Source organism: Suncus etruscus, chromosome 15, assembly GCF_024139225.1.
Source record: "Suncus etruscus isolate mSunEtr1 chromosome 15, mSunEtr1.pri.cur, whole genome shotgun sequence".
Classification (NCBI taxonomy): Eukaryota; Metazoa; Chordata; class Mammalia; order Eulipotyphla; family Soricidae; genus Suncus; species Suncus etruscus.
Window position 1 is genome coordinate 88,946,577 of NC_064862.1, and position 27,716 is coordinate 88,974,292.

General features: G+C 47.0%; 3 protein-coding genes and 1 non-coding gene across 4 annotated transcripts; 3 read left to right on the forward strand and 1 right to left on the reverse strand.

Annotated features, from left to right (window-relative positions):
* Positions 1-8,650: 8,650 nt before the first annotated feature.
* LOC126030139 (zinc finger protein 558-like) lies at positions 8,651-9,481 on the forward strand. Its single transcript, XM_049788324.1, has one exon. It carries the CDS (start codon positions 8,651-8,653, stop codon positions 9,479-9,481), a length of 831 nt encoding a protein of 276 aa, XP_049644281.1.
* A 5,438-nt stretch (positions 9,482-14,919) lies between these two features.
* Positions 14,920-15,026, reverse strand: LOC126031576 (U6 spliceosomal RNA). Its single transcript, XR_007503409.1, has one exon. It is a non-coding gene; the product is annotated as a U6 spliceosomal RNA (small nuclear RNA).
* Positions 15,027-20,027: 5,001 nt separating this feature from the next.
* On the forward strand, positions 20,028-20,981 carry LOC126030140 (olfactory receptor-like protein OLF4). Its single transcript, XM_049788325.1, has one exon. The coding sequence runs from the start codon at positions 20,028-20,030 to the stop codon at positions 20,979-20,981; it is 954 nt and encodes a 317-aa protein (XP_049644282.1).
* Positions 20,982-24,897: 3,916 nt separating this feature from the next.
* LOC126030142 (olfactory receptor-like protein OLF4) lies at positions 24,898-25,818 on the forward strand. Its single transcript, XM_049788326.1, has one exon. The coding sequence runs from the start codon at positions 24,898-24,900 to the stop codon at positions 25,816-25,818; it is 921 nt and encodes a 306-aa protein (XP_049644283.1).
* Positions 25,819-27,716: the final 1,898 nt, after the last annotated feature.

Genomic DNA, 27,716 nt, shown 5'->3' on the forward strand with positions numbered 1-27,716 from the left:
GAAAGCAGCTGACCTTTGGCACCCCAAAGGCATAGTCCATGAGCACAGAGCCAAGAGTCATCCCTAAACACTGCTGGGTATGGTGCGCAAGGCTCAGAAGGAGGAGTATAGGGGTTAAGGGTGTAGAGTGGGATGAATCATTCTCTCCCCCCAAGTCCCCCAAGTCCACCACTCTCCAGCCTCGAGTGCAGTCTTCTCAGAGACACACACATTCTCCTAGTCATACATGTCCTTGGCATGATGCAGGCCGAGAAATGATGGTAGTAGAGCTTCCTCTTGCCAGCCTGTAATAGCCACCAGCGAGGTTGAGATTAAGCTGGGACCAAGGTCCCTGGCAGCTGGGCACCTTAAGGGGTCAGTGTGGAGAGGCTGATTGGGCGTATGTCTGTCCAGCTGTTGGCCAACTTGGGTTCCCTTCACTTACAGGTTATGCGCCCCCCAGACCTGATGCCTTCACCGGCAGACCTGGTAAACGCACAGAGGGTGGGGTGGCAGGGGCTTCTTGCCACTCTGTGCCTCATGGAAGAGAAGCAGGCACAGGGAGGCAGGGGGTTGCTGGGAGATGCTGGAAACTAGACAGCCTGAAGCTGGGGAAAGTGGGGGACATGGAAAAAGCCTTGTCTCACCACCCCCACCCCATGTGGTTCTCCCCAGAACTGCCCTTCTGGGCCATCATCCTCATCGGCCTGGCTGGTCTCCTCCTGCTCATCTTCTGCCTCGTCTGCTGCTTCCTGGTGAGTGTCAGAAATCTGTGTCCTCATAGGCTCTTGCTTAGGATCAATCCCAGGTTTGATCCCCTTTGTCCCATAGGGTCCTCTGAGCCTTGCAGGAGTGATCCCTGAGCACAGAGACAGAAATCAGCCCTGAGCACCACTGGGGGAGGCCCCAAAACAAAAGAGTGTAGGGGACCAAGTATACTACTTTGTGAGAAACCCCCCCATAAAGCATTAAAGTTCAGGGTACATCATTTTTATTGGGTAACAGAGCTAGGCCACACCATGCAGTACTCAGGGCTCATTCCCAGTGGATTCTGCCTTGGTGGATCCTGTGCAGAGCAGCAAAGATGGCACTGCCTGGTCCCCTCTGACGCCAACGCCCACCTGTGCAGGTCACCCTCTGCTTGAGGAAGAAAGAAGGTGACTACGAAGTCCAGCGGCGTCGCCCCTACTACCTGCCACACCTGGACCTAAGGAAGCTGCAGTGACAAACTCAAACTCAGGGCCCATCCATTGCCTCTGCCAACCACCAAGCCAGGATTCAAGAAGATTTGACTGTGACTCAAAAAAAGAAAGAAAACCAAAATTAAAATCCATGGGTGTGACATTCTCCTGTCCTGGCTCTTCTTGTTGCCTCATTCCTGGGACAGTTCAGTTCACAAGTTAGATCACTGAAGGGCCCAACACTGGAGCACTAGGGCCTCCTAGCATTTCACCCTGCAGGGATAGCATGACATATGGTTGATATAAAACTGAGAGCAGGGCTGGAGAGAGCTCTGGGGTTCAAGAACCTTGTGCATGCATGCAGCTCACTTGGGTTCGAGCCCCAACACTGCAGAGGGTCCCCCAGGAGTAATCCCTGAGTGCAGGGGCCAGGGAGGGACAACTTTTAACCTTGCCATTAAGGCCCAACAGAACACCCTCCTATACTTCTCTCCCAATATCTTTTTTTTTGGGGGGGGGGGTCACACCCGGCAGCACTCAGGGGTTACTCCTGGCTCTGTGCTCAGAAATCACTTCTGGCAGGCTCGGGGGACCCTATGGGATGCAGGGATTCGAACCACCGTCCTTCTGCATGCAAGGCGAACACCCTACCTCCATGCTATCTCTCTGGCCCCATCTCCCCCAATTTCTACCAAGTCCCACCCTCATCTTTAACAGGCTTTGTTAGGCCTATCTCTGCCCTTTGCCCCAGCTATTGCCCTGCCCTGGTCACAGCCTTAGCCCCGCCCCTATATCAGTTCTGGCCACGCCCCTCTTCAATAACCGCCCAATCACAGCTCTAGCCCCACCTCTAGCTCCGCCCCCTTTCTACCAACTATTGCCCCACCCTCTCACAGCCCTAGTCCCGCCCCTTATACCAGTCCTGGCCCCGCCCATTTCTCAACCCTGGCCGAATCACAGCCTTAGCCCCGCCCCTAGTTCCACCTTCACCTCGGTCGTTGCCGCCCATATTAGGCCTGGCTCCGCCCCTAGCTGCACCCCCACCTCAGCAGCTATCGCCCGCCCTAACAGTAGCTCTCACCCGGTCCCTTTCTCCGTTCTAGCCCCGCCCCTGAGTTGATGGACACCTCCTGGGCCCCCCCCCACCTCCGCTCTAACCAAACGTACCCGGCCGGAAGTGGACGCCCCAGGTCCCGCCTTCAGAGGACCGGAAGCGGAAGGAGGGGCGTGGCCTGGCTAAAGTCCGGCGGGGCCGGCTCCGCTGCAGCTGCTTCGCTCGGGATTCCCTTCACGTGGCGCCTCTGGGACGGCGGCGGGTGCGCGGCGCAGGTTCGAATCCAGGGAGGGCCCGAGCCCATGCTCCGTCCCTTCCCGGGAGCTCCGTTCTCTTTGGGCCTTTAGGCAATTGGTTGTGCCACTCTCAACACACCCTCCTTAAATGTCATGATTTTTTTTCTTTTGCATTCTTTGGGAGGAGTTGTTTTAGGTCGTTGCAAATTTGGGAGTACCTGGAGCTGCACCCTCTCGTGATCGGGGGCTCCGGGACTCTGCTTTCTTCTCTGGCCTTCTGTAGGGCACACCCCAGCAGCCAGGGAGCACTAGGGTCTGTCTGAAGAAAGCACCCCCGAAGCCCCTACACCAACCCTCACCCTCGCGTCCAGGCTGCAGAAGCTTATGGGGTGAGGGGCTTGATGAAGCCCCTAAATGACAGCAAGCAGCCTTGCAAGGGTCCCGAGTTGGATTTGGGCAGCTGGAGGCAGCTGGAGTCCCAGTTCCAACCCCAGGCCTGACTGACACTTGTGGCTCCAAACTAAACCAGGTACCAAGGAGCCTGCTGCAGAAAATAAAATAAAATAAACCCATCCAGCCAGATGACAGATTAAACGAGTTAAAGCCTTGGGCAGCTTTTAGTTGCATCAATTCTCCAGGAAAACAGGCAACTGAAGAAAAATCCAGGAAATGAATCTGGGATGGCAGTGGGGAAAGAAAAATTCCCAGCCAGATTCAGGGTGATCTGGTCTTTCTCCCCACAATCTGTTCCATCCCCTGACCAAAACCCCAGAAGAAATCTTTGTGCCTTTTTTTCCTCCCGTCTTCTCCTCCTACCCACTCTCAGACAAGAAAAGCATCTCTGAAGCTCTAGTTTATATGTATTTTGGCACTTGCCTCGCCTACCCTCACTGATGGCTGAATTTCTATAAGAATCAGAGGCTTCTGCCCTTCAGGTGGATTTGTGGGCAAACTTGACTATGAGTGGTTGGGTCTTGGGAACCCAAGTTAGGATAGCTGGGAAGTTATTTTTGTCCAATGGAATGTTCTTGGGGGAAAAGAGAACATATGGGGTCATGCAGGTAGAAATAAGACAGGGCATAGCGTTATGAGCAAATTAAGTACATGCGAAACATTTCATAAATCATAGTAAAGAGGGGCCGGAGAGATAGCATGGAGGTAAGGCATTTACCTTGCATGCAGAAGGTTGGTGGTTCAAATCCCAGCATTCCCTATGGTCCCCCGAGCCTGCCAGAAGCAATTTCTGAGTGTAGAGCCAGGAGGAACCCCTGAGCACTGGCGGGTATGGCCCCAAAACCAAAATAAATAAATCAATCATAGTAGATAGAGAAATCTATTTTCTTGCATCCTGTAATGCTGATCCAACTAAGTGGAAACAAACCTATCACATGGACCTATAATACATTTGCATGGTTGCATAGATGTTTTTATATACATATACATACATGTGTACGTTTTACTAAAGAACAGGAAGACTATTCTCAGACATGACAAGGATTTATTAGAATTGAATTTTTCTTTTGTTTCCGCTCTTGGTGGTTGTTGGGTTGGGGGTCGCAGCTGGCAGTGTTTCTGAGCTTATTGAGGGATTACCCCTATGTGGTACTCTTCTATTGCACCCAAAGCCTCTATGTACTCCCTACAAAAGTATTCTACCTCTCCTGCAGCAGGACAAGCTTTGCTCGCTCTAGAAACTAAAGCTGAGAGGGGCAGGAAGGAGCAGAATAGGACCGTATAAAGGGCACTGGCCTTGCACACGACTGTTGTGGATTCCATTCCCTGAGTCCCATAGGGCTCTCCTGAGCTGCACCGGAAGTGAGCACTGAGCACAGAGGCAGGAGTAAACTCAGCACTGGTGAGTGGGGCTCTCCCTCCTCCCCCCCCCCAAAGAAGAATAAAGAACAAGGGAAATGTACAATGCAGAGATCACCCAGCCAGCCCTGATTAAGGGTGTGCATGCATCTGTTTGGTGCATTTGTACGTGTGTATTTGTGGGGGTTGGTGTTACGATATGTTCCCCTGAGGGTTGCTGGAGAGGGTGGAAGAGGCTGGCACATGGCCCCGTGTCTTGCAGAGCCCTATTCCCAGAGCACTGTTGCAAGAGGAAGGAAGCCACTACCTGGGTCTTCCTCAGCTCTGATCACCCCAGAGGCTGACGTCTGCATCCTGGGATGGCAGCCACCATGCTCCCCCTGACATGTGGTAAGTGCTGGAGATTGGGGGGGGGTTCCTCCCTGTGAGGGCCACACCATTACTTCCCTCAGTGAACTTGAGGAAGGTGAAATGGCACCCCTTCAGGTTGAGTCTCTGTTATCCACTAGAAACAAGGAGCTGTGCTAGGAGTTCTCCTGTGCCAGGAGGCTCTCCCAATAGCCTCTTTTCCAGAGGAGCATGAGGCGCTGGCGGAAGTGGGCATACAGGATGGGTTGGTGGTGTCTTGGGATACACAGGTGATGGCTGGAACACCTGCAGCCCTGTGGTGGCTTTCTCTCTAGCCCAGTCGACCCCATACCCAGCCTGTCCTCGGAAGGGAGGCCCAGATGAGGAGACGCTGGAGTGCAGTTTTTTGGCAAGCTGGCTGCAGGTGAGACACATGGTCTTCCTGGCCCCAGGGAGACAGACAGACAGACAGACAGACAGACAGACAGACAGACAGACAGAAAGATGGGAGGAGAGAAAGAGAATCTGAGATCAGTTCTTTGGTCAGAAGTGGAGAAATGGGCCGGAGAGATAGCAGAGTGGTAGGGCATTTGCCTTGCACGCAGCCAATCCAGGACAGACAGTAGTTCGAATTTCAGCATCCCATATGGCCCCTGTGCCTGCGAGGAGTGATTTCTGAGTGCAGAGCCAGGAGTAGCCCCTGAGCGCTGCCGGGTGTGACCCAAAAACAAAAAACAAAACAAAACAAAAGTGGAGAAACATGTGTGGGTAAGTGTGTGTGTGTCCGTGAATATGTGAGTGTGATTCTATGTACATATATGGCTGTATGTGTGTGAGTGCATATGAGTGTAAATATGTGTGTGAATGTCTGTGAGTCTATGATTGTAAATGTGTATATGTGTTTATGAGCATATGTGTGTGTGTGTGTGTGTTTTTTTAGATGTGGCACATCCTGGTCACTACCGTGGGCTGTCCCTGTGGGTGTCTGTCACTCACCCGTGGCCAGAGCCTCAGCCTAGATGCCCCTGCTAAGTCCTGCCAATAGCCCGTCAAGGGTTTGGGGGCAAAGCCAAGGCAGTGGCCTGTGGGGGACCCCAGGCAGTTTTGGGGCTGCTGGGCCAACCCTTGTCCCCCCTATCAAGTGCTTCTCATGTTCCAGTTTGTAGCTTGGGGTGTCCCTGAGTTCACCTGGGAAAGAACCATCTCCAGCTGGGATTGGGGTGGGGGGCCCTGAGCACTGACTGTGAGGTTAGAGTCAGTGGCAGGGAGCTGGCCTGTACCCAGCAAAAGGACTCATCTGCTTTGCTCAGGGGCCTCTCCAAGTTGGGGGCCCTTGGCTGAACCCCACTGTATGTGCCTCAGGGTTCTGTGAGCTTTGAGGACGTGGCCGTGGAGTTCACACAAGACGAGTGGGCTCTGCTATTGCCAGGTCAGCGGGAACTCTACAGGGATGTCATGGCTGAGAACAGCAGGAACCTTGTCTCCCTAGGTGAGCTGCCATCCCTGTACCCTGGGTTCAGGGAGGGAGATGCTCATATACACCCAAATTCAGGCAGGGAGACTCCTTCATGCATCCTGGGCTCAGGTGAGAGACACTCCATATACCCCCAGCTCAGGTGCGCTCCAAACTTGGGCAGAGAGATACCCTCACTATGAATTTAGGCAGGGAGACACCCCGTGCACCCCCAACACTGGCAGGGAAATGACCTTAGGCCCGGATGGAGAGATGCTCCATGCACCTCCAGATTCAAGCAGAGTTACCTTGTGTACCCTAAACTCAGGCAGGGAAAAACGCAGTGTACTGAAAACTTGGACAGGAAGATGCCTTATGCACCCCAAATTCAGGTGAAAGACTCCCCCCATGCACCCCAGGTTAGGTGGGGAGACATCTATGTACCCCAAATTTGGACAAGATGATGCCCCCATACACTCCAGGCTCAAATGTGGGCACAATGCCCTTTTGAACCTCTGAGCTCAGCCGGGACCCCATGCTCACTTATCTTTCTGTTGCCACAGAATTGTCCCTGGAGTAGATTTTTTTCATAGTTGACTTCCTTGTTTTGGGGCTTCAACTCTGGTCTTTGTCTTGTATGTGGCCCCTGTGAGTTCTGGTACTAAATTGGCTGAGTGGTCGGAGCAAGAGCAAAGTGGGGAGGGTGCTTGCCTTGCAAATAATTGACCTGGGTTCAATTCCTGGCATCCCATAGGGTACCCCAAGCACCACCAGGAATGACTCCAAAGCATAGAGCCAGGAATAACCCGAGTATTGCTAGGTGTGGTGAGCCACCCCCCAAAAACATAAAAATAAATTATGCATTGAGTGTCCCCCTATTCCTGCCTGCAAAGTGCTTTATGTCTGCACTTTTGGGTTTTGGTTTTTTTTTTAGGGCCACACCTGGCAGTTCTCAGGGGTTACTTCTGGCTCTGAGCTCAGAAATCACTCCTCGAACTGCTTGGGGGACCCCATGGGATGCCGGGTATTGAACCCAATAGTCTGTGCAAAAGGCCAGCGCCCTTCCCGCTTTGCGAATATATTTTGATCATAAATTCAAAGACTTGGTTCCTTGTAGTCCCTCTTGTTCAGGATCTGTTAAATGTCTTTAAAAAAATCTTTCAAAGGCTGGATCCCAGGTCCAGCAGCATCTCAGAGAGTTCCTCAAGCCCCTCACCAGGTGTGCCACTGTCCTCTGGTAACTGCCATGGTGACCCCTAAACACCCCCAGCAATGGCATCACCCCATGTAGGCTGTTGCATGGACAAACCGAGTGTGGCCTTCAGGCTGGAGCAGGCTGAGGACGCAGCCATGGAGGATTCCAGACTCACTGCCTGGTCTGTGCCAGTCAGGGTGAGGGTCCTGGTGAGGTAAAGGCTTGGATCTATGACTTGGGGGCACCAGGGGATCATCAGTGTAAGAAATGACCCCAGGAGAATTTACAGGTGACCCTTTGGAGGACAAAGGGGCCAGAAGCATGTTGTCAGCTTTTGGCTATGCCTTCTCTTGCTTGATTGTTTGTTTTTGTTTTTGTTTTTTTTGGTTTGGTTTGATTTTGGGGCCACACCCAGCAGTGGTCAGGGATTACTCCTGGCTCTGCACTCGAAGTCACTCCTGGTGGGGTTCAGGGAACCTCATGGGATGTCGGGATTCAAATCCAGGTCAGTTGTGTGCAAGACAAACACCCTGTGCATATCACTCCAGCCCTATTTTTGCTTTTTGGTCCATACTTGGCAGTACTCAGGGCTCACTTCCTGGCTCTACGCTCAGGACCATATGGGATCCTGGGGATTGAATCCAGGTCAGCTGTATGGAAAGCAAGTGCTCTGAGCACTATCACTCCAACCCTGTATTTTGTCTTTTCATGACACACCCAGAGATGCTCAGAGTTTATTTTTGACTCTGCCCTCAGCTCTGTTGGTGCTCGGGGAACCTTATGGGATGCTGGGGATTGGACCTGGCTTGGATCTTTTCCTGTTGTCATAGTTCCCTCCACTGTTACTTCTTTTTTCATCTGTTCCAGGTTTGGAGACTGTCCTTCAGGCCAGTTGGTCACCAGCGCAAAACTGCGTTTTTACCAAAGAACATTCTGGGCGCCTAAAGGTGGTAAGAGGGACCACCATGATGTCTGGGTTCTCCCGGGAGGGAAGATTAAGGGATAGAAAAAGGTCACCAAGCCTAGAGTGATATCACAGCTGGGAAGGGCGCTCATTTCACATCAGGCCTACCTAGATTTTTAATCCCTGGCATCCCATAGGGTTTCCTGAGCCTCACCACAAGTGATCCTTGAGCACTGCCAGGTGTGGCCAGAAAAGCAAAATAGAGGACTGGAATGATACTACATAGGGTGCTTGACTTGCATGCAGCTGACCTGAGTTCAATCCTCAGCATCCCATAGGATACCCAGAGCCCACCAGGAGCTATCCCTGAGTGCAGAGCCAGGAGTAGGCCCTGAGTAGAGCCAGATGTGGCCCCAAAACCAAAGACACAAAAATCTCCCTCTCCTCTCCCCTTCCTCAACCCTTCTCCCCCATCTCTCTCCCTCTCTATGGTACCTGATGGATCCCGCTGGGCTCTCCATCACCAGCCCCAGGAGCGGAGCCACCGGGGGGCTCACCTCCACGAGTGTACCCAGTGCTCCAAGGTCTTCAGCACCAAATCCAACCTCACTCAGCACCAGCGCACACACACGGGGGAGAAGCCTTATGCCTGCGGCCAGTGTGGCAAGGCCTTCAGCAGCCGCTCCTACCTGATCATCCACCGCCGCATCCACAATGGCGAGAAGCCGTACACCTGCGGCCAATGCGGCAAGGCCTTCAACGACCCGTCCTCACTGCGGCTGCATGGGCGCATCCACACAGGTGAGAAGCCCTATGCCTGCGGCCAGTGCACCCACGTCTTCCGCACCAGCTGCAATCTCAAGAGCCACCAGCGGGTGCACCGGCGTGGGGCCCACCACCACGAGTGTGGCCAGTGCGGCAAGGCCTTCAGCACACGCTCATCGCTCTCGGGCCACAACAGCGTGCACACGGGTGAGAAACCTTATGGCTGCCCGGCCTGCGGCAAGGCCTTTCGCAAGGCTTCCTACCTCACACAACACCTGCGCACACACACGGGTGAGAAGCCCTACGCGTGTGGCCATTGCGCCAAGACCTTCAGCAGCAGTTTCTCGCTCACCGTGCACCAGCGCATCCACACGGGCGAGAAGCCCTACACCTGCGGCCAGTGTGCCAAGGCCTTCAACAATCGGTCAGCCGTCAAGAAGCATGTACGCACGCACACAGGTGAGAAGCCCTATGCCTGCGCCCAGTGTGGCAAGGCCTTCACCACCAGCTCCTACCTCTCCGTGCACAAGCGGACCCACAACAGGTGGAGTTGAACTACCTGGACCCCCCCACCCCTGGCACGAGGCCTCCTTCTGCTTCAGGGCTGACCTCCAACTGCTGATCTGCCCCAGCAAGGGGTTGAGTCAGATGCATACAAGAGAACTCAAAGGGAACCCTAGCAAGACCACAGCGAGGACGGTGCTTGCCTGGCATGCAGCTGGCCTGAGTTTGATCCTCGGCATCCCGTAGGGACTATTGAGGATCGCCAGGAGTCACTCCTGAGTGCAGAGTAATCCCTGAGCATTTGCAGGGGTGGTCCAAAAAGAACTAACAGAGAACCCATAGGAGGTGGATCTGAGCTCGGGGCAGGGCAAGGCATGTGTGGCTGAACTCCTTCTGCAGGGTTGGGTCACCACCCCACTGTTCTTCCTTCTGGCGGCCCCTCACACTGTCACTTCTGAAGGACCAGCATGAAAAGCTGCCATTTTACCTGGAGCAAGATCAGGGATTCCAATGATTTGTGGGGACGTGGAGGGGTGATAAGTCCATGGGACTCAGGTGCTGGCCTTGCATGCAGCAGATTCTCTGGTTTGATTTCTTGATATAAGGGGGTGGCCTCACCCCTCAAGCATTACCAGAGGCAGTCATGACTCTGAGCACCACTAGGGTGGCCTCCAGGCCCCAAAGACCTCTGTATCCTTCACATTATTGCTGCCAGCCTTGGGGTTTCTGGGTTCCCAAATACTCTTGAAGAGGCTCCAGTCTTGGGAGCTACTGACAGAATCTCATGTATCCTTAGCTCTGAAACTTCTACTTCCAGAGTGACTCAAATCAGTACAAATCAAATCAATTCGGTGGTGAATTGGCTCACTGTTGCTGAGGAGGAGGGTTTCACTTCCGGGTCAAAGCAGGCCTGGCCAATGCAGTAGCTGCTTCACAGAGTATCTGGCCAAAGGGAGAAAAGATGCAGCTGCCATGTCATTGCCTTCTTTGGTAGGACATAATGTCACAGTCACTTGAGTTGGGTTCAGAGCTGTCCTAACAGTGTGGGAGGACAGAAGCATAGTAAACACAGGTGATGGGTCTTTGGGGGCATCTCCCCAACATACACTCAAGAAGCTCACAATGAAATCAAGACCATCAAGAATCCTGGTCCTTCAAATCAGTTTAGCACGGAATCAAGTTGGATACTCTCGTCTGCAACCCCGTGGAGGGAAACATTATGAGAACGACCTTGTGGTCAGCTCACAAACTCTTCCCTTTGTGCTCGCACATGGCCCTGGATGGAGCTGAAGAAATTGGTCACAGCTCCCATGAGTGAGCAAACCTGTAGGCTTCTCTCTCCTGGCACACAGTAGGGGTAGCTGTGAGAAGAATCAACAGGGCAGATGTTACCGCTGTATACCTGCATCCGTGTCTTGGCCATCACGCCACGACTTTATTTTTTGTTTAATAGTCTTTCTTTTGGGGTAGAAGTATTTATATTTTGAGCTGTCCATGAAAATAAACCACGTCAAGTGTCTGCTTTCCTGTCTTCTCTGTGTGTATAATTGTTGACCATGGCATGTTATAATTGTTGACTTTTTTTTTCTGGGCATTATCTCATGCGGTGTGAAGATACCCAGTGACCTTTGATCAGCCATATCAGCTCTGGTGATGACCCCTAGACCACACAAAAATGAAAATAACACAAGGTCAGTGAAGGAGAGATAGCACAGTGGGTAGAGTGCTTGCCCTTGTGCACAGCTGACCTAGGGATGGTATCCCATAGGGTACTTCCATCCCGCCAGGAGTGATTCCTGAGCACAGAGCCTGGAGTAACCCCTGAGCACTGCCGGATGTGGCCAAAAAATATATAAATAACATGAAAGGTAGTAGAATCCGTGGTACTGGTCAGCCTCCAATACCAAGAGTTGAGTCTGAGCACGCAAAAACTGCCCTGTATCTCCCCCTGCAGGAAGTGTCAGGAACTGCAGTCAGCACCCCCTACCTCCTACCCCACCCCCCAGTTACCATTCAGACCTCACAGTCCTGAGACGTCCCTTAGTGCTGCCGTCACTTTCACTTATGAAAAGTCCCAACCCAGAGTTCTCACTCTTTCCCACCAGTACTGATAAAGCATTCTGGGGATAGATGCTTTTACCACCTACCCACTCTAGTTTACCCAGTAGGTGCAAACCCTCCTGTGCCAAAGGACAATTAGCCCCTCTCCCAGTCCTCCCAATCCAAAGCATTAACCCATTTCTGCCAACTCATCAGTGGGGTCAGAAGCCCTTGCTGCTGTCTGCTCTCGTGTGTTGGCTAGAGTGTCGTCAAACCAAGAAGTTACAACTATTGATACGTGCATTCATGGGAGTGCAAGGTAGGTTCCCATCTGTAGAAGTTGCAGGGTGCTTCTCTATGTGGTTACCTCTGGGTGCTCATCCTGGGAGTCTCCCAAGTCTTCATGCCTTAATCTTTTCATTTAAAAAATGGGAGATGAGGGGCTGAAGAGATAGCACAGCAGTATTTTGCTTTGCAAGCAGCAGATCCAGGACCTAAGGTGGTTGGTTCAAATACCTGCATCCCATATGGTCCCCCATGCCAGCCAGGACCTATTTCTGAGCATATAGCCAGGAGCAACCCCTGAGTGCTGCCGGGTGTGGCCCCCCCAAAAAAAATGGGGGATGGCGTAATAGCAAAGTAGCATGGTGTTTGCCTTGCATGCAGCTGACCCAGGTTCAATCCCCAGCATCCTATATGGTTCCCCAAGCCTGCCAGGAGTGATTTCTGAGCAGAGATCCAGTAGCAACTCTTGAGGGCCACCAGGTGTGGTACCAACACCAAAAACAAAAGAAAGGAAAGAAATTTGGGGGAAATTTATACTCCAATGAAAGCAAGGGACTTTGAGATTTAGAAACAAGGCATCACCTTGACCTTGCCCTAAGTGTGGTAGAGGCAATCACTGGACAAGAGATTGCCAACCTGCCTATGTAAACAAAGGATAGCCCTAGACCTCCCAAATCTGGGGTAGATGTTTTAATTGTGGCAAAATTGGTCACTACATGAGGGAATGCAGAGCCCTCCTTACTCCCACCCTCTGGAGACCACCACCTAGACCATGCCCACAAAGCAGTGGAGGTAATTATGGATGAGAGATTGGTTTACTAATTTTCAAAAAATGCCAGGGAACTTTCAGAGGACCTACCCCAGACCCCATAAAATCTGGGCAATAAGCCATGCAATCCTATGACCCATAAACTCGCTACAACCTGCCATCACTGGAAGTGCTGCCCTAGACATTCCTTGCCCAATTGATGTAACCCTGGCTCTAGCACAATGCCCTCACAAATTATTCATAGACATAAAGGGACCAAGGCCACCAGGCACAGTAGGTCTGCTTTCGGGTAGGAGTAGCCTAACAATAAAAGGCATTAATGTTCACATGGGGGTTATAGGCTTGGATTATGAGGGGGAACTAATAATAATAGCAATGCCTACAATATGAAATTTTAAAAAGGGTGATAGTGTGGCTGGAGCGATAGCACAGTGCTAGGGCATTTGCCTTGCATTCAGCTGACCTGGGATGGACCCAAGTATGATTCCCCTGCATCCCGTATGGTCCCTGAGCCTGCCAGGAGCAATTTCTGAGTGCAGAGCCAGGAGTAACCCCTGAGTGCGATCAGTGTGGCCAAAAAATAGAGGATATTTGTAATACCAGATCCCTCTAATCACCCAAGATCAGAGGATTTGGCAGCACCAATCCCTTAGGAGCTTCTACAGATCCTATTGTGGCATTCACATATAGCCTGCACAAAAAAGTTAGCCCAGTAATTCCACTACAAATTGATAACAAACAATTTAGGGTATGATTGATACAGGGACAGATCTTTCCATCATATTCACCCAACACTTAACTCATAATTGAACCCTACAGGACATTCCTTATGCTTTACAAGGAATAGGCAATATGCCTTCTTCATTCTACAGAGTTTGGAGATTTAAAGCCATTACCACCAAAGAAATTATAAACACCTTATTTGGCTCCTGTGTTCCCGAATCTATGGGGATGAGATTTACATGATAAATTGTGTGCCAAGGTCACCATTCCTTCTATAAATGCACCTCCCACTCCTCTAGTTCATAACTCAGAGGGCTTGCATTTTCTAATTGGGGTCACTGAGTTACAGCACCCACCACCATTCTGCATACAGTGGAGAGCTAACCACCCGGTGTGGACAAGTCAGTGTCCCTTTAGCAAACAAACAAACAAACAAACTAAGGGCACATACAAATTTAATAGAGGAACAATTAAAATTGGGATATATAGAAACATAATTTTCTGAATGGAACTCTCCTGTCTTTGTTCCACTGAAAAAAATCAGGCAAATGGCAACTGTTGATTAATTTGCACAATGTTAATGCCATGATGATTCTGATGAGAATCCTTTAACCTGGCCTTCCTTCTCCTGTTATGATTCCTAGAAACTGGCCTCTGGTCATGAATGACATCAAAGACGGTTTCTATAATTAGCCCATTCCCCCAGATGACCATAAATGATTTGCATTCTTCATTCCTTGTTTAAGTCATAAGGCACCTATGTGCAGATTTCAGTGGACCTTCTTTTTTTTTTTTACCTCAGACTATGACTAACCAATTATGTGTCAGTATTTTGTTTATTTAGTTCTACAACCTTCCTGTGCAAGATTTCCAAATGCTTATATTTACACTACATGGATGATATTTTGATAGCTTGTTCAAATGAGAGAAAACTTCAAAGCTTGTATGAGGATGTCATGACAAATTTTCCAGCAGTTAGATTACAGATCGCAACAGAAAAACTCCAGATTATGTCACCATATGAATACTTGGGTTATATTCTCGTGCACGTAACAGTACATCCTCAGAAAATCTCAATTTACCAGAAAGACCTTAAAACGCTCACTGACTTTCAAAAATTGCTGGATGATATTAATTGGATCTGTCCCTCTCTTGGTATTCTAAATTCAGAACTAACTAACTGTTGCTTACCTGAGATGCTGCTGCCCTGAATAGTCCAAGACAACTGACTCCAGAGGCTCAGAAGGAAATGAATATTTTTATGGATCACCTCCAGAAGTTCTATCTCACTCACTTTATCCCCAGAGATCTGGTATGGCTATTACTACCTGCAACACCAAAATCACCAACAGCCGCCATTGTTCAGTTATCAGGATCTCTGGAATGGATATATCTTCATAACAAACAACAACGTACAATCATGTCATACTTAGAACTAATAGCTAATTTAATTATTAAAGGGATTTTGCAAACTCACACTTTATTGGAAACCATCCTGATATCAATCTTGCCAATACCCCCAAAATGAAAGTGAATCAATTCAGTGAAGTCCTGAAAAGAACTTTGGCTGACTTCAGGGGAACTTTCTTCCCACTATCCACAAGGTGAAAAATGTGGATTTCTTTTTAGAAGACCACCTTTAATAATTTCTTTTTTTTTATTTTTATAATAAAAAATATGGAACGCTTCACGAATTTGCGTGGCATCCTTGCACAGGGGCCATGCTAATCTTCTCTGTATCGTTCCAATTTGAGTATATGTGCTGCCGAAGTGAGCACACCTTTTCTGTTTGTTTGTTTGTTTGTTTTTGGTTTGGGGGGGCCACACCCAGTAACGCTCAGGGATTACTCCTGGCTATGCGCTCAGAAGTCGCTCCTGGCTTGGGGGACCATATGGGATGCCGGGAGATCGAACCGTGGTCCGTCCTAGGCTAGCGCTGGCAAGGTAGACACCTTACCTCTAGCGCCACCGCCCCAGCCCCGTGTACACCTTTTATAATTTCTTCAGTCATTCATCCTTCTCCTATTCCAGACATGCTTGTGTTTTATATCAATGGATAATCCTCAGGAAAAGGTAGAGTTGTTGGTCCATTCCTGACCACAAGAGTGTGACTAGTTACAACTCTGCACAACAAATAGAACTTGCTAGCTTAATTTTCCTATTATCACATGTGTCAGGTTCCGATAATATTGCGAGCACTCTGTAAACGTAGTTGGCCTCTTTCTGGGTATTGTTTTCTCATATAGAATTGATTACAAACCTGTGGTACATCTACTACAACATCATGCCATGTTACAAAAGCGCTCAGAACCTGTTTACATAAAGCACATAAGATCCCATTCTGGTCTCCTTGGTCCAATGACTCTAGGAAATGAATGAGCTTATCACCTGTCAATGCCAGTATTTACATCACCTCACCAGTGATAAAACGCAAGTCTCTACAAACAAATTCCTGTTGCCTCCATGTACAAAATCAACTTCCACTAAGACAAGTCAGGCAGATATGCTTCCAATCAACATCAGTTCTGAAAATTCATACCCCAGTCTCACTGAGCTGCCCCAACATCTATGGTGACAGTGGCCCCCTCAAATGGATCAGAAGCAGGCAGTGAAGGGGAGAGAGGTGGAGACTATGGGCATCCTCCTAGATGCAGACACCTACCATCTTTCCTCTACTGGAGGCGCGTTTTGCCAGAACCATGCTCCACCGACCTGCAGCAGAGTATAGAGAAGACCCCAGCATCCACCATAGAAAATGGAGGATCTGAGCCAGCCAAAGCCCAATGAAGCTACTTTCAGAAACTCTTATAACCTCTTAGACTAATCTCTTGACCCTATTTGCATCAGTCACTATATTGCTGGTTAGATTGTGTTTTATCTATATGTGTGATTCCACCCTGGATTTACGTGTATTTACCTGAAACCCACCCATTTCTGGGCGGAGTCTTGGGAACCAGATATTACCGTTAACCATACCTGCAAGACCCCGCCCATTTCCTGGGAGAGGTCTTGAAGAGTAGATAAGGCTTTGACCAGAGAGGATTAGGCCCTTTTTTGGCCCCCTTTTGGTCTTCTGCCAGCATGGAGAGGTATGAGGAAAAGACATGGCCGGACAAGTTAAGACGCAGGGCTAGCTAAGAATGGCTGAATGCTTAAAAGGTTATGATATAGGCCACACATGTGGTGGATAGGGCATGAATAAAGTTGATGCTTCCTGAAGTCTGCCTATGAATGAGTTCAATACCCGTCATTTTCCTGGACCCCAGATGCGCAGGTTGATGGGGGATGAAGTCACGTGGCCATGGCCTAAGAATAAAGGCCTCCATTCATCTCCATCCAGCACCATCATTAATTATTTAACACTACATATATGGACTTATTATTTTGTTTTATACCCCACTGCAAACAGAAAATTTTGTATCCAACATAGTGGTTTGATATTAGTTTGCACAATTCTGGGGGAAATGCATAATGTTGTTAGTTTTTAAAGTTCTCAGCTATCCTAGTGAATGTTTCCCAATTGCTATGATATTTTATTGGGTATCTTATATAGCAACTTCTTCTCAAATTATGTCTGCAAAAATATTTGCTCTCAGGGGCCGGAGAGATAGCATGGAGGTAAGGAGTTTGCCTTGCAAGCAGAAGGACTGTGGTTCAAATTCCAGCATCCCATATGGTCCCCCGAGCCTGCAAGGAGTGATTTCTGAGGGTAGTGCCAGGAGTAACCCTTGAGCGTTGCTGGGTGTGACTCCCCCCAAAAAAGTTCTGATCTTTTTTTCTACAGAAGTAAATTAAAAAGAAACTTGTATGTTGTTTAAAATAATAAAGAAGGCCCATATGATGGAGCTGGATGGAGGTGGAGGCCTTTGTCCTTAGGCCCCGGCCATGTGGCTCCATCCCCCATTAACCGGCAGGTCAGCAACTTCAGGTGGTCACGGCGGGTAGAAAACTCACTCACAGGCAGGCTTCCAGATAGATAACATCTTTATTAGCCCTGGCCAACGTGTGTGGCCTGTATCATAAACCTATTTAAGCATTTGCCACTTTTAGCTTGCTCTGCTAATGTTCCACATCACTAATCATCAGGGAGATGCAAATCAATCTACATTGTAGATTGATTGCATCAATCAATAAGGTATTAAGGCTTCATGTCACAGATAACTTTTCCACCTTCTTTGCCAACCTAGATGACTTTCTCCTCACCATCACGGCTTATGGCCGTTTTGGTGGCCACCTGCCACCCCATGCAGTACATGGTCATCATGGAACCCCGACTCTATGGCCTGCTGTTTCTGGAGTGTTAGTGGAGCCTAGGACTCCCAAATGACAATCCGGTGACACACAGGCCTGGAAGAAAATGTTGATGCAAGAATAATCCACAGTGAAGAGATACAAGAACAGGTTCAGGAAATCCAGCACTTAAGCAAAGAATTCAACAACCCAAGATTTCTGCTCTGATGAAGGAATAAAACTCAGTTGAAGAAGACTGAAGAATGAGCTTCAGCCTTCCTCAGACCCCTGCTTTTATTCCAAAGAGATAGCATGGAGGTAGGGCATTTGTCTTGCATGCAGAAGGACGGTGGTTTGAATCCTGGCATTCCATATGGTCCCCCGAGCCTGCCAGGAGTGATTTCTGAGAGTAGAGCCAGGAGTAACCCCTGAGCACTGCCGGGTGGAAGCCAAAAAAATCAGGCCCCACCTTAGGTTGGGAAAGGAATACCAAGTAGAGAATAATCCAATACCCTATCATCAGATCAAACCCAAGGGTGGAGTATGAATATTGATTAGGGTACAACCAGTAACCCAACATCTCCTAATTGACTGCATTTGTAGATGCAATTGTAGATGCTTCAATTGTAGATGCAAATCAAAACAACTATGAGGTACCATCTCACACCACAGAGATTGGCACATATCACAAAGTATGATAACAAGTAGTGCTGGTGGGGATGTGGAGAGAAAGGAACTCTTATTCACTGCTGGTGGGAGTGCCATCTAGTCCAACCTTTGTGGAAAGCAATATGGAGATTTCTCCAAAATCTGGAAGTTGAGCTCCCATATGATCCAGCTATACCACTACTAGGGATAAAGACTGCATTGTCCTCTGTGGAAAGGAATTTAGAGATTCTCTACAAACTAAAATTAGGCTCATGTCCTATCACAGACTTTGAAGTAGCAAAGGACTTAATTCAGACACGTTCCTCAGTTGGTCTCAGGAGAAAACTTACACTCAGGTGAAGACAAGGGGCTAGAACATTTAGAGATGATGCAAGGGGGTAATTTAAAGAGCAAAGGCAATAACTGAATTCTCTGATGGCTCCTCTACACTCTTGGGCACAGACACTCATTAGAAAGAATCCTTTTCTGGCCAGGAAAGTTTTCCACGGGGATCCTATGCTGAGGTTCAAGAGTTTTAAGTACAAAGAGAGAGACATGGATAATGAGTGGACAGACAGAACCTTAAAGATCTCCTCCAACATCTCCTTGTGAGTGTAGGCTGGAAAAAAGGATGCTTGTGATTTGGAGGTGTATTCTAATTCTGACTAAATCACATAAGTTTCTCTCCTTCCTACTGAAAGGTTTGTAGAGGCAGTAAGAGATTTCCCACCATCATCTATCATCCAAAGAACAATCTATATGTTCACGTGGAGACAATCCTCTCAGGTGCCTGTCTAGGTGACACCAGTGACCCAGTTGACATTTTTGAGAGGGGTGGTGAGAGTCTGAGCTCAAGACATTCACCTGCTCTATGTGTCTGTGTGTATGCATGAGAGAGAGAGAGAGAGAGGATGAGAGAGAGAGAGAGAATGAGAGAATGAGAGAGAATGAGAAAGTCTTGAGGGCTGAGATCCCTCCTCAGAGCTTAATTTACATGAACTAGGAGAATCTTATCACCTAAGACAAGAAATAAATCTATAAACAATGTGTTTAAGCCAACGGGACACCCAGGAAACTAGTTCAGTGAGAAGTTAGAGGTGCCTACCACAGATAACAAAGCTCCTCATGTGAGGCGCTCAGTAGGAGGAGAGAGGTTTCTCTTCCTCAAGGTAGACCCCTTCCCCACTGTCAGGAAAACCCATGTTGGGGAGAGTTGCCTAATGTCCATGAAAAAAATACAATGTCCTGAGCACTGTCTCCTTGTTTTCTACTTCTTTTTACTTAATTTCATCAGTTCCAAATTGGCCCTTTCCATAAAAAGCAATGTGCTGAAGTATTTTTTGTCCTCCACCAATGACTTGTAGGGACATTTGTAAATCAGTTTCTCACATTTATTTCCAAGGTGATATCTTTTTTTTTTTTTTTTTTGGTTTTTGGGCCACACCCGGCGATGCTCAGGGGTTACTCCTGGCTGTCTGCTCAGAAATAGCTCCTGGCAGGCACGGGGAGCCATATGGGACACCGGGATTCGAACCAACTACCTTACATCTTGGATCGGCTGCTTGCAAGGCAAACACCGTTGTGTTATCTCTCCAGGCCCCCAAGGTGATATCTTAAAACATGGTACTACATATTATTCAATTTGATTTCCAAAACTTATCACAAAATTTATTCATAAGTGCTGTCTTGAGAACAATTATCAACACGGAGAAACAAGAGTGGTGGACAGGAAGGAATTTAACCAGGAACATGGTCCTTTCAAAACATATTTAAAAGTCTTCCAAACCCAATTATATTTCTTGACATCAAAATTCACCATGTGTCCTTACAGGTGCCAGGGGAAAGCAGCAATGTGAATTTAGTCCCATTCACTTTCTTTTTTCAGGAATCACACCCAGCATATGGCAGCGGAGAATGGTACAGAAATTTCCCAATTTATTCTCCTGGGGTTCTCCAAGGACCCAGAGTTACAGCCACTCCTCTACGTGTTGTTCCTGACAATGTACCTAATCACGCTGCTGGGGAACTTATTCATCATTGGTGCCACCGGCTCGAACCCTCACCTCCACACCCCCATGTACTTCTTCCTTGCCAATCTCTCCTTGACCGATAACTGCTACGTCTCTACCACTGTCCCCAAGATGCTGGTGAACACCCAGACACAAAGTAAAGGGATAAGCTATGAAGGCTGCATGTCTCAGATATTCTTTTTCGTTCTCTTCGCCAGCCTAGATGACTTTCTCCTGACCGTCATGGCTTATGACCGCTTTGTGGCCATCTGCCACCCCCTACACTACATGGTCATCATGAACCCCTGGCTCTGTGGCCTGATGATTCTGGGGTGCTGGGTCCTGAGTGTCCTGAATTCTTTCCTTGAGATCCTAGTGGTGATGCGTCTGTCCTTCTGCACCAAGGTGGAGATCCCCCACTTTTTCTGTGAACTTAATACAGTGGTGAAACTTGCCTGTTCAGACACTTTTCTGAACAACATGGTCATGTATGGTGCCGCACTCCTACTTGACGGGGGTCCTCTATTCTGCATTATTTACTCCTACTATAAGATCGCCTCCTCCATCCGTGGCATCTCATCAGCTCGGGGCAAGTATAAAGCCTTTTCCACCTGTGCCTCTCACCTCTCCGTAGTTGCCTTGTTTTATTTCACCAGCATGGGAGTGTACCTGAGTTCAGAGGTTAGTGAAAGTTCGTACACAACCACCTTCGCCTCTGTATTATACATGGTGATCACCCCCATGCTGAACCCCTTTATCTACAGCCTCAGGAATAAAGACATCAAGAGGGCTCTGAACACACTTTTTATGCGGGGAACAACAAAGCGTTCAGTTATACCGCACTGAACTTTCCCAGGATCACGGGTCCACACCTATCTCAGAGATGGTAACTGCCTGAAACATCTGTTGACTCCCTGTCACATTGTTTGATTTCTAGCATTCCTATGTAACTTTAGGCTATTTCTAATATCTGACTATTTTCTGTCTATTGTTGCTTGAACTCTTCCCAGTACTACTTTCACCAGCTTTCCTGCCCAATTGTGCATATGACTAGATATGTTTTCCAGAATGAAACCCTGAGGATTGTGAATATTGCAGTCCTAATAATAATAAGAACAACAGAGAAAAAATAAAAATAATTCAACTAAGAATTGCAAAGGCTAATAAGGGTTCAATATAGGAAAATCCACTTTTAATCACTTGGACTATTTTGACTTCTCTCTAGAAGTAGATTATTTCATCTAATATTTTTATTTCTAAATGTTTGTTATGGTGAGGGTTTTTTGAGCTCTGTTGGTCTTTCTTTGGCTACCCACAGCGATGAGTCTCTGTATTAGGCGCCTCTCTGATTCTGTGTGGTTATGACATCTTCTGTCTTACAACATTTAATAAGAAATCTTCCAGGTATCCTCGTGTGTTTTATCTTCGTTGTATAGGAATAGCCCTTACTGTGACTTAAAGTGGAGAGGGTTAACTACAGATCCTTTTATGATTTATTTATGACCATTCATACACAAATATTTACAAATTATATTTAGAAGGAAACTGGAAGTACTTTTTACATTACTGATGAAAACAAACATATTTTTGTTTTTCGTTTTGTTTGTTTTGGGGCCACACACTCAGGGGTTACTCCTGGCTATGTGCTCAGAAATTGCTCCTGGCTTGGAGGAACATTGGCAGCTGGACAGTGAGTTTCAACACTCATAACGTAACTTTTAGTGGATGGAATCTTTATGGAAATAAATTCAGCATTTCCTATGCAATAGATTTCTTGAATGGAAGGGGCCTCCTCAGTGTTATTTGGATATTATTCCTGGCTCTATGCTCAAAAAGAACTCCTGATACACGCTGGGATCCTATGGGCTGCTAGGGATTGAACCCAAATTGACCGAATTCAAGACAAACGCCTTTCACCCTGTGCTATTGCTCCATCAGGATAGGGTTTTAATGGACAAAGACAAACTCAACCTAACTCACAATGAACTTTATTATTGTCAACTGGTGACTGGGTTTCATCAAGGACAGCAGCAAACTAAATTATTGGGTAGAGGCTGTGACTCAGAGGAAAACATTTGTCTTTTATGCAGGTGTGTGGTCCAACCCAACATGGAAGAAAATGAAAAAGTTTGTCACCTATCAGAAAAATGAATAACAAAATGTGCTCTTGGCTCTGATGATGGGACTTAGTGATGTGGTGGCAATGTACAGGTGAAAAAGGCATCACTCGGTACACCTGAGTGTTGTGGGGCTGGAGGGTAGCAGGAGAAACTCTTTCAATGAACAATTGAGAGCACTTACTGAGACAAAACTATGTAGCTCTTCTTGCAGTTTAATGTAATAGAAAACAAAAACAAAGTCAAAAGTAGTATGAACAAGTTGTTACCATAGAGTTTATATAACGTAAGTTTTAAAAATCCAAATGCAATGGGAGAACACGAGCAAAATCAAAATTAAATTTTATTAGAGCAAAATGGTTTGTCAATTTAGCAAGAGGAATGTCAAATTTTCAATTTGTGATCAACAAAAGATAAAATGTCTTTTTTTTTCCTTTGAGATGGTGTCATGAAATGTCCATTATCCTCCATTCTTATGGAAAGACTCTACTGACTTGACCCGTGGTGAGGAAATTAGAGATTTTCCTACAAGCTAAAAAATAGGGCCATGTCCCCACCACAGACTCAAGGCTTTGAGGTAGCAAAGGACTTAACCCAGACACGTTCCTCAGTTGGACTCAGGAGAAAACTCACACTCAGGTGAAAGCAAGGGACCAAAACTTTAGAGATGATGCAAGGAGGTAATTTGTGGAGCAAAAAGAAAGAAAACCTTAACTCTCTGATGACTCCTCTACCCTCTTGGGCAAAGACAATCGTTAGGAAGAATTTTTTCTGGCAAGGAGAGTTTCCCTCAGGGATCCCATGCCCAGAGTTTCAAGAGTTTTAAGTACCAAGAGGAAGACATGGATAATAAGTGGACAGACAGAGCCTTAAAGATCTCCTGGTGAGTGAGTGTGGGCTAGAATAAAAGGATCCTTGTGGTTTGGAAGTGAGATCTAATTCTGATTGGATCATGTGAGTTTCTCTTCCTCCTGATGACAGGTCTATAGAGGTAGGAAGAGCTTTCTCACCATTATCTGCAATTCAAGGAACAATCTAGACATTCACATTCCATTTTCTCAGGAAGCCCATCCAGGTGATGCCAATGACTCAGTTGTGAGAGGTAAGGGGAGAAACTGAGCTCAGAACATTCACCTGCTCTATGTGTGTATGAGAGAGACAGAGATAGTGTATGAGTGAGAGACTTGAGACTGAGATTCCTCCTCAGAGCTTTATTTATATGTTCTGAGGAAAATCTCACCAGATAGGAACTAGAGCTAAATCTTTTCAAAATATTGAGAAGAATGTGATTAAGCCATTGAGAAATCCAGGCAACTAGTTCAGTGAGAAGCCAGAGGTGCCTACCACAGATGACAAAGCTCCTCATGTGGGCATTCAGTAGGAGGAGGGAGGTCACTGTCTCTCAAGGTGGACCCCTTTCCTTCTGTCAGTTGGCCCCGTGTTGGTGGGGGTCATCTAATGTCCATGAAAAACATGCAATGTCCCCCCCCCCAACTGCAATGTCTTGAGCATGGTCTCCTTTTTCTCTGCTTGCTTTTTCTTTGTTTTGTTTTGGTTTTGGTTTTTGGGCCACACCCGGTGACGCTCAGGGGTTACTCCTGGCTATGCGCTCAGAAGTCGCTCCTGGCTTGGGGGACCATATGGGACACCGGGGGATCAAACCACGGTCCGTCCTAGGCTAGCGCAGGTAAGACAGGCACCTTACCTCTAGCGCCACCGCCCGGCCCCTTTTTTTTGTTTTGTTTTGTTTTGTTTTTGGTTTTTGCTTGCTTTTTCTTAAATGTTTTTCTTTCTTTCTTTTCTTTTCTTTCTTTCTTTCTTTCTTTTTTTTTTTTTTTTTTTGGTTTTTGGGCCACACCCGGCTGTGCTCAGGGGTTACTCCTGGCTGTCTGCTCAGAAATAGCTCCTGGCAGGCACAAGGGACCATATGGGACACCGGGATTCGAACCAACCACCTTTGGTCCTGGATTGGCTGCTTGCAAGGCAAACGCCGCTGTGCTATCTCTCCGGGCCCTACTTGCTTTTTCTTAATTTCACCAGCTCCCAATTGGCCCTTTCCATAATAGTACAATTTGCTGACATATTTTTTTTCCTCCATCACTGACTTTTAGGGCCATTTGTAATTCAACTTTCTCACATTCATTTCCAAGGTGATATCTTAAAACATGGTACATATTATTCAATTTGGTTTCCAAAACTCATGACAAAATTTATTTATGAATGCTATAATGTGGGGCTGGAGAGGTGGTGCAGCAGTAGGGCATTTGCCTTGCACACGTCTGACCTAGGACAGACCTCGGTTGGATCCCCCAGTGTCCCATATGGTCCCCAACCCAGGAGCAATTTCTGAGTGCATGGATAGGAGTAACCCCTGAGCATCACCGTGTGTGGCTCAAAATAAAAAAAAATACTATAATGAGAACAATTAGTTTGGGACATAAATATCAGCACTGAGAAACAAGAGTGGTGGACAGGGAGGATTTCAATGAGGAGCATGATTATCTAATCATATTTAAAAGTCTTCAAAATCAAATGTTATTTCTTGACTTCAAATATCACCATGTAGACTTTTAGGTGTGTGGGGAAAGCAGCAATGTGAAATTTAGTCACGTTCTCTTCTTTTTTCCTGGAATCATACACAGCATATGGCAGCAGAGAATGATACAGAAAGTTCCCAGTTTATTCTCCTGGGATTCTCCAAGGACCCAGAGCTACAGCCACTCATTTATGTAATGTTCTTGACCATGTGCCTGACAACGGTGCTAGGAAACTTGCTCATCATCATGGCCACCAGCTCTGACCCCCACCTCCACACCCCCATGTACTTCTTCCTTGCCAACCTGTCCTTGAATGATATCTGCTATGTCTTCACTACTGTCCCCAAGATGCTGGTGAATATTCAGACACAGAGAAAAGAGATAAGCTTTGAAGGCTGCATGTCCCAGATATTCTTTTTCGTTCTCTTCGCCAGCCTAGATGACTTTCTCCTGACTGTCATGGCTTATGACCGCTTTGTGGCCATCTGCCACCCCCTGCACTACATGGTCATCATGAACCCTCAGCTCTGTGGACTGCTGCTTTTGGGATGCTGGGTTCTGAGTGTCCTGAATTCTTCCCTTGAAATCCTAGTGGTGATGCGTCTGTCCTTCTGCACCGAGGTGGAGATCCCCCACTTCTTCTGTGAACTTAATACAGTGGTGAAACTTGCCTGCTCAGACACTTTTCTGAACAACGTGGTCATGTATAGTGCTACCCTCCTACTTGATGGGGGTCCTCTACTTGGCATTATTTACTCCTACTATAAGATTGCCTCCTCCATCCGTGGCATCTCATCAGCTCAGGGCAAGTATAAAGCCTTTTTCACCTGCGCCTCTCACCTCTCTGTGGTAGCCTTGTTTTATTTTACAGGCATAGGGGTGTACCTGAGTTCAGCAGCTAGTGAAAGGTCCAACGCAAGTACCATTGCCTCCGTGTTGTACACAGTGATCACCCCCATGCTGAACCCCTTCATCTACAGCCTCAGGAACAAAGACATAAAGAGGGCTCTGACACTCTTTTTTGTGTAAGGAATGACAAAAAGGTTAGTTATATTACATTGAAGACTTTCATAATGATCTCTAGTCCACCCCTGACTCAGAGATGTTGACTGTTTCATCAGATGTTAGAAATAGAACTTGTTCTTCAATGGATTGCCTGGAACATCTGTTGACTCCCTTTCACATTGTTCAATGTCTATCATTCAAATCTAACTTTAGGCTCTTTCTAATATCTGGATGTTTTCTGTCATTGTTGCTTAAAATCTTCCTTGTACTGCTTTAATCCACTTTCCTGCCAAAATGTGCAGACAACCACATAACTTTCCCAGAAGAAACCCTGGGATAGTGAATATTGCAGTCTTCACCACCATCATCATCATCATATAAAGAGAAACAGTGAATGCTGAATTCAACTATAAGTACAAAGATTAATAAGGGTTCATCATAGTTAAATCCACTTTTAATCACTTGGACTATTTTAATCTGTTCTTTCTGGCTAGATGCCAGGCATATCTAGAAGTAGATTATTTCATCTAATGTTTTTATTTCTAAATGTCTGATACAGTGAGGGTTTTCTGAACTTTGTTGGTCTCTCTAAGGTCAATCCACAGTGGCGGGGGGAGTCTTTGTATTAGGCTCCTCTCTGATTCTGTGTGGATATGACATCTTCTGTCTTACAACAATTGATGAGAATTCTGCCATGTATCCTCGTGTATATTATCTTCATTGGCTAGGAAAAGTTGATATTGTGACTTACTTAAGTGGAGAGGGTTATCTACAGATACTTTTAATAACCATTCATAAATAAATATTTACATTGCATTTAGAAAAATCTAGGAATATTTTTTACATTACTGATTAAAACAAACACATTTTTCTGGGTTTGAGACATAGTAGATAGTGTAAGACCTATGGCTTGCATACAACTGATCTCAGCGGGATCCCTAAAGCTGCCAGGACTGACCCCTGACTGAAAACCCTGGGCACAGCCTACAGTGACCCCAAAACTCAGTAGTATCAATTATCTAGGTGTTAGAACTTTAACATAATATAATTGACTAATAGGGCAATATCCAGAGAAGGACCCAGAAACAGTACAGCCGGCACCACTTGCCTCAGACTCAACAGACTTTAGGCTCAAATCCCAGCACTTCAGATGGTCCCTTTTGTCCACCAGGAATGACCCTGAGCATTGTGCCAGGAGTAAACCCTGAGCAGAATCAGATGTTGCCCAAAATTAACCAAATATTCTAGGCTCAGTTTATTCTGGGAATTCTGGAGCACAGGTTCCTCTGCCATCCTGGTTTGGTTCCCAGACATTTGCCATCCATGCTGCAAGGCTCTTTCTCCATCCTCAAAGGAAACAAAGATGCAGCTTTTCAAAATTCTAACATCAGAATCCTCTTCTAGTTTCCTTTGTCCCACTTGAGGGCCATTGACAGCTGGACATAGGATCTCAACACTCCTAAACATAATTTTGAGTGGATGCAATGTTAATGGAAATAAATTCAGCATTTCCTATATAGTAGATTTCTTGGGTGATAGGGGTCACACTCGGTGATGGTTAGGCATTATTACTGGTTCTATGCTCAGAAATTACTTCTGGCAGGCTCTGTGGTCTCTATGGACTGCTAGAGATTGAACCTGGATTGACTGCATGCAAGACAAACATATTTCTCACTGTGCTATCACTCCATCTTGATAGGATTTTCATCGACAAAACAATCTCAACCTAACTCACAATAAACTTTATTATTACAACTGGTGACTGGGTTTCATACAAGAACAGCAGCAAACTAAATCATTGGGAATAGAATGTGACTCAGAAGGAAATATATATATGTTTTGTGCTGGAGACCTGTGGTCTAACCCAGCATGGAAGGAAATAAAAAATTTGTCACCTATCAGGATAATGACTAGCAGAAAGT

What these genes read in the sequence shown, in the direction of transcription:
- LOC126030139 (XM_049788324.1), top strand. Translation starts at nt 8,651, where the DNA reads ATGGTACCTGATGGATCCCGCTGGGCTCTCCATCACCAGCCCCAGGAG.
- LOC126030140 (XM_049788325.1), top strand. Translation starts at nt 20,028, where the DNA reads ATGGCAGCGGAGAATGGTACAGAAATTTCCCAATTTATTCTCCTGGGG.
- LOC126030142 (XM_049788326.1), top strand. Translation starts at nt 24,898, where the DNA reads ATGGCAGCAGAGAATGATACAGAAAGTTCCCAGTTTATTCTCCTGGGA.